Source organism: Telopea speciosissima, chromosome 11, assembly GCF_018873765.1.
Source record: "Telopea speciosissima isolate NSW1024214 ecotype Mountain lineage chromosome 11, Tspe_v1, whole genome shotgun sequence".
NCBI classification, from domain to species: domain Eukaryota; kingdom Viridiplantae; phylum Streptophyta; class Magnoliopsida; order Proteales; family Proteaceae; genus Telopea; species Telopea speciosissima.
Genome location: NC_057926.1, coordinates 42485368 through 42492101, shown reverse-complemented (window position 1 = coordinate 42492101; position 6734 = coordinate 42485368). Strand labels below are relative to the sequence as shown.

At 35.5% G+C, this 6734-nt stretch overlaps 1 protein-coding gene across 1 annotated transcript; it reads left to right on the top strand.

The window, feature by feature from the left end:
• The first annotated feature begins 3824 nt into the window (after positions 1-3824).
• LOC122645692 (probable LRR receptor-like serine/threonine-protein kinase At3g47570) lies at positions 3825-6182 on the top strand. Its single transcript, XM_043839022.1, has 2 exons — positions 3825-5252; positions 5722-6182. The coding sequence occupies exons 1-2, from the start codon at positions 4211-4213 to the stop codon at positions 6108-6110; spliced, it is 1431 nt and encodes a 476-aa protein (XP_043694957.1). The 5' UTR covers positions 3825-4210; the 3' UTR covers positions 6111-6182.
• The last annotated feature ends 552 nt before the right edge of the window (positions 6183-6734 follow it).

Below are 6734 nucleotides of genomic sequence, written 5' to 3'. Positions count from 1 at the left end.
TTAGGGGCTTCCCTAGGTCCCGAATAATATTCAGGTAAAAGGATTAATCACACCATGGTTTTGAAAAACAGAATTGATACCGATATGGATACTGATTAGGGTCGGGCAGGTCATGGCCAATTCTAATATGGATTGGCCGATAGGCCAGATTTGATACCATTTTAAAACCATGAACAACATATGATATTAATTAATTTGTCAATTAATTGGAAGAGTTTAAGACTCGATTTCAACCTTACTTGAACCCAAACTGTATCAAGGTTGCATCAGTTTTGGACAAGTTACTATATTCCAAATTTTTTATAGGCACTTATGAAAGCAAAAATTCAAAATGGAGCATGGCCCTGAAATTAGGTTGGAGACTCCTCCATAAGGTGCCACTCTCTTTGGATTCAAAGGATCTAAAGGAAAAACACTTTCCACTTTCAATCCTCTAAGGCTAGATTCCCTTCTCATGGCTCTTGGCCACTATCAAGGATCTTCTTCAAGTGAAACCGAGGTCATCTCTTATTTGGAACTTCATATTCCCCTTAAGATTCAGATATTTTGCTAGGAATCTGTTAGAAATGTTGTTATCATGTATTTTAGCAGTCTTTCAAGCATTTGATGATAATGACTAACTATGGTCTTGACATCTGCAACTCTTGCAAGAAATTCCTTTAGCAAGTTGATTGAATATAAAAAATGTGGGCTCTTACTCTTTCTTTGATTTCAAAACTATTCCTTTTAATTTTTTTATTGTTTGCTAGGAATCAGAATGACCATATTAAAAATAAAAAGAGATTACAAAGAATGAACCTGGGCATTCCCTTATTACTCATACACCATCAACTCTCTAAATTTGAAAACCCTATGATGTGAAACATTATTAGTTATGCTGCAATTAGATGTTATTAAATATGGATGGTTAGGAATAGTGTTTTTTTTTTTTACGAAATAGGTCCAAACTATATGGACTAGAAAAGGAATTTATTAATGATACTTAATGCAGAAAAACTTTCGTGTCCTTGAGCAAGAATCTCCTCCTTTTCTTGACTTTGGTAACCCTGAGGAGCAACAAGCCTATGAGAGGTTCATGAGGATTAGGAATAGTGTTTGTTCCTCTGTTTGGCGTTGAGCGCGTTTGAATGAATAGCCTTCTTTCTACCAAAAAAAAAAACGGTAACTTGAAGAGTCTTTCGACAATAGATATATATCTCCAAAAATAGATTGTCTGGAGAATTCCCCTACTCCATTGGTGATTGTAATAGTTCGGAATATCTTTATATGGGGGTAATTATTTTGAAGGAACCATTCCTGAATCTGTAACGCTTTTGATACGCTTAAGTAGTTGTACTAATAAAATAAGTTGTATTAGTAGTTCTAATTATTGCTTAATATAAAGAACCTAGCTGCAAGAGGCTAATTAAATACAAGATACAGTGTAAAACTTGCCGGGCGTGATTCAGCCTATGGTTACAGACAATTTTCTCCTCAGTTGTATAATTAATTTCTGACAATAGAAATGCAAACTAGAACCACAGAGTAATACGTACGAAGATGGGAGAAGAGATCGAGTAACAAATGATTTCTTAATAGACATATCTATCCATTTTGTATAGAAGTGAAGCACCTCTAATTTCAAGTGGTGCGGTCCATGAAGTGAAACACGTTTTCTAGTCTCCCGTGGAATTCATTGAGTGACTTCTGACTAAACAACACTTTTTGTCTAAATTCTTCTTTGGGAAAATTACATGATTAGCTACTTTTGGTTTTTCAGTTACAAAACTATCTACCCTATGTTTGAGTTAACAAAAATAGATAAAAACAAGTTTAGTTTTACAAAACTAGACAAAACAGTGACTCTCCTGCCTTCCTCAGTAGTTCCCCTTTGAAAAAATCTCTCTTTTTTTTTTTTTATCCTCTGTTACTTGGGGTAGCAGAGAATGGCAGTGGCTGGGACAAGGGTAGGGTTGCAGGGAACGGAGGATGCCTGGGCAAGAAGGCAATGAGAGGGGTAAAAATTTCTAAAAAAGTAAGTGTGGGAGGGAGAGACATTATTTTGTCCAGTTTTGTAAACCTTAACTTGTTTTTGTCTATTTTTGTTAACTCAAACATAGGGTGGACAGTTTTGTAAATGAAAACCCCAAAGTAACTAATCATGTAATTTTCCCTCTTTTTTTTTTGAATTTGGTCAAACACGTTTGTGTGGAATTCATTGAACTGACTAAACAACACTTTTTTTTTTCTACATTCTTGAATTTGGTTGGTGAAATATCAAAGTATCAAGCACGTTGTCTTGTCCCAGTGGAATCTAACGATTAAGCTCGATCATGCCGATTCTATTTGAAAACTAGAGATAAGATCAGGTTTATTCCGATTCTGACTCACCGTAACTAATGGTCTAATAAGTAATAAGAGATCAATGAAAAACTTAGACTTACTTTGAAGGTCAAGCTTCTTTGTTTCTTTCTTACCACTAATCCTTTAAATAATTGGATACTTCAATTCTCTCAAACACAATAACTTAGTAGCTATCTATCTTAATTAATTATTTACATCTCAAACTTTGATTTTAATTTTGATGATGGCTGCACTTCTTCAGCTTTTTCTAGTTTTCAATATTCTCCTCCTCTTCTTTGGGAGCTCATCTTTGATGATCGTAGTAGTAGGGAACAACGACACAGATCGATTTGCTTTGCTGGAGTTGAAGAATCAAATTTATGATCCTTATGGAGTACTAAGTTCTTGGAACGATTCCATCCATTTCTGCAACTGGATTGGGATCACTTGTGGCCGTCGTCATCGACAACGGGTTATCGGCTTGAATTTATGAGGGAAGGGCTTGGGAGGTAACATATCTCCTTCCATAGGGAATCTCACTTTTCTTCTTTCCCTTGACATTGCAAACAATAGCTTCCATGGCAAAATCCCCCAAGAGATCAGTAATCTAATTCGATTACAATCCATTGCTTTTCTAAACAACACTCTCAAAGGAGAAATTCCTACCAGCTTGGCCAACTGCACTCGTCTAAGAGAAATTTGGTTCTCCTATAACAATCTTGTTGGGAAGATTCCAATCGAACTACTTACGTCTTTGTCAAAGCTGGAGATAATTTCCATTAATTATAATGGTTTAACAGGAGAAATACCATCTTCTCTTGGAAACATTTCCTCCGTCCAAGCTTTCTCTTTGACTGGGAATGAACTGCAAGGGAGCATTCCAGAATCCTTTGGTCAGCTAACAACCTTATACTATCTATCACTTGGTCTAAATTACCTATATGGTATGTTCCCTCTCTCACTATACAATCTCTCGTCTCTTGAAATTATTTCCATTACACAAAACCAACTGCATGGGAGCCTTCCACGTGACATAGGCCTCACTCTTCCAAATCTTAAAGTACTATTTATTGGTTTTAACCTTTTCTCAGGAAGAATTCCATATTCCATCTCAAATATTTCAACACTTGAAAAGTTTGATCTCAGTACAAACAGTTTTGTTGGACCCATCCCTAACAACTTAGGAAATCTTCAAAACCTTCAATGGTTCTTTATTGGACTAAATCAATTTGGAATGGGGAAAGCTGATGCTGATTTAGATTTTATAAATTCTTTGGTCAATTGTACAAATCTTAAGATTTTGCAATTACGTGGTAATGGTTTTAAGGGTCCCCTTCCGAACTTTAAAGCCAACCTCTCAACACAGCTCTCAATATTTCGTTTAGGAGACAATCAAATATCTGGAACCATTCCTACTGGGATTGAGAATCTCTTCAACTTGAGCGAGTTGGCCATGGAGAGTAACTTTCTCGAAGGTAAAATTCCGTCTATCGTGGGGAAGCTTCCGAAGCTTCAAAGATTATTCTTGGGTGGAAATAGACTTGCAGGACAGATACCTTCCTCTATAGGCAATCTCACTCTTTTGTATGAACTTCATTTAGAAGAAAATAGCTTGAATGGAAGCATTCCTTCCTGCATTGGAAATTGTCAACAGTTACAGTACCTAACCATTGATAATAATAGCCTCCAAGGCCCAATACCTAAACAACTCTTCCTCATTTCCTCCTTATCATTATCCCTCAATTTGTCTTCTAATTCTCTGGTTGGTTCCCTACCAATTGAAATCGGTAACTTGAAGAGTCTTTCTACAATAGATATCTCCAAAAACAGATTGTCTGGAGAAATCCCCTCCTCTATTGGTGATTGTAATAGTTTGGAACATCTTTATATGTGGGGTAATTTCTTTGAAGGAATCATTCCTCAATCTGTAACTCTTTTGAAGGGGCTTCAAGATTTAGATCTCTCACACAACAACTTATCAGGACACATCCTAAAAGGTCTAGAAAAACTTTCAGCATTACAGAGTTTGAATTTATCCTTCAATAATCTTGAAGGGGAGGTACCAACAAAAGGAATCTTTGGAAAGGCAAGTGCAGTTTTGCTGAATGGAAATGATAAGCTTTGTGGTGGAATTGCAAAGTTAAATCTACCTGCATGCACAAACCATGGATCTACGGAACGAGAAAAGTCCAATGCTCTTAGAATAGTTTTGGTGATAATCGGTGTGGTTCTTGGTTTTATTTTGATATCTTCCTTTCTTATCCTCTATTGGAGAAGAAGATCAAAAAGTAAACCTCCATCCACCCCATTAATCGGTGAGCAGTTCTTAAAGCTTTCTTACAAAGATCTCTTCCAAGCTACTGGAGGATTTTCGTCAGCTACTTTCATAGGTTCCGGTACTTTTGGCTCCGTATACAAAGGGATTATCAATCAAAATGAAGCCATTGTTGCAGTCAAGGTACTCAACCTTCAAAATCCAAGAGTCTACAAGAGCTTTATGACTGAATGCGAAGCATTAAGAAACATTCGGCATCGAAATCTTGTCAAGATTATAACTACTTGTTCAAGTCTTGATTCAAAGGGCAAAGATTTCAAAGCCTTTATTTATGAGTTCATGCCCAATAGGAGTCTAGATGATTGGTTGCATCTTCCGGTGGAGGCACATAATCATTCAAGGAATTTAAGTATTCTTCAGAGATTAAACATCGCAATTGATGTGGCTTCTGCTTTTGTTTACCTTCACTATTACTGTTATGCACCAATTGTTCATTGTGACTTGAAGCCAAGCAATGTTCTACTTGACAGAGATATGACGGCATATGTCAGTGATTTTGGTTTTGCGAGGCTACTTTTAGAATCCGACGACAATTCATCCCAGACTCAAACTAGTACCACTGGGATAAAAGGATCTATTGGTTATGCTGCTCCAGGTAATAAATAAATAATACAATTTTACTTTGAGTTATCAATCAATACATTAAATTTTATTCCATTGTTTTTGTCTATTATAATCAGAATCTTTTGTAGGTTATTAAACATGACCCAAATAATGATATAGAAAATGGGTCTAGATTTAAAATCATGTTTATTAGTTAATACTACAATCCAACTATTATTGGATATTTAGATCATGGTTTTATCCATGGTCATTATAATTATGAATTCACTACATACTACGAATACATTGGACTTTGGTATTTAATTGGAATGAATTTATATTGGATTCTTTTTAACATTATCAAAGAATCATGGTTCCCAAATTGAAAAAAATGACCATGTATTTGACTACTTTTGAATAATGTGTTCACAATTTTCATGTATCATATTGTTATTGTATGAAACAAAAAATATGCAAATCTCTTATTGTTATACTAACAATGTGAGGTTTCTAAATTTCAGAATATGGAATGGGTGGAATGGCAACTATCCAAGGGGACGTGTTTAGCTATGGGATCCTTTTATTGGAAATGTTCACAGGAAAAAGACCAACCGATCAAATGTTTACTAATGACTTAAATCTCCATAATTTTGCAAAAGCAGCTTTACCCGTACACGTGATGCAAATTTTAGATCCAACATTCCTACCCAAGGAAGAACAAAATGAAGAAATTGAAGAGGTTGCTACCAATAGAAATGAAGGTCCTAGTCAAATGACAGATCAATTGCAAGATTGCATTACGTCAATAATTGAAATTGCAGTCCAATGCTCCATGGAATCACCAAGAGAACGTATGAACATGAATGATGTTCTGAGGGGACTACATTTAATCAAAGAAAAATTTTCTTGAAGCAAGAATTTATCAAACAGGGCAACTATGACTAATTAGAAGGTGATTCTGAATTTATTATTTTTGTATTTATTTTGTTGTCATTGTCACTTAATGCTCATGAAAATCCGGGGAAAAGAAAGTAATAGATCATACAACGGAAGTCTGCTAATCTAGGATTAATCACACAATGGTTTTGAATCTAGCTTGTGAATCATTAGTTAACTCCTTATTCCATGCCAACCAAGAATTTCCTCAGTATTTATGCTAGATATCAAAGGAAGACATAGCTGGTTTGCAAGTGTTTAGATTGTAATTTAATTAGTAGCTTTTCATGATGGGTGGGTTTATATTTTAGCTCTGTGTGAGAGAGTGATCTGTTCCTTTGGGTAGGGGTAAGGCGGGTTAAGTCTCTCCTTTGTATTTTTGTTGTATATTGATTTCTCAATAAAGTTTAGGGGTTTCCCTGGGTCCCAGATAATATTCAGGTAAAAAACACAAGGTTAATCACACCATGATTTGTTTTTTTTTTGATGATTAACAAACAACAAACACAAACTACAGAACATCACGAGAACATATATTCCTAGCTAAGTTCTAATCACACAATGGTTTTGAAAAACGGAATCGAAACCGATCAGGGTC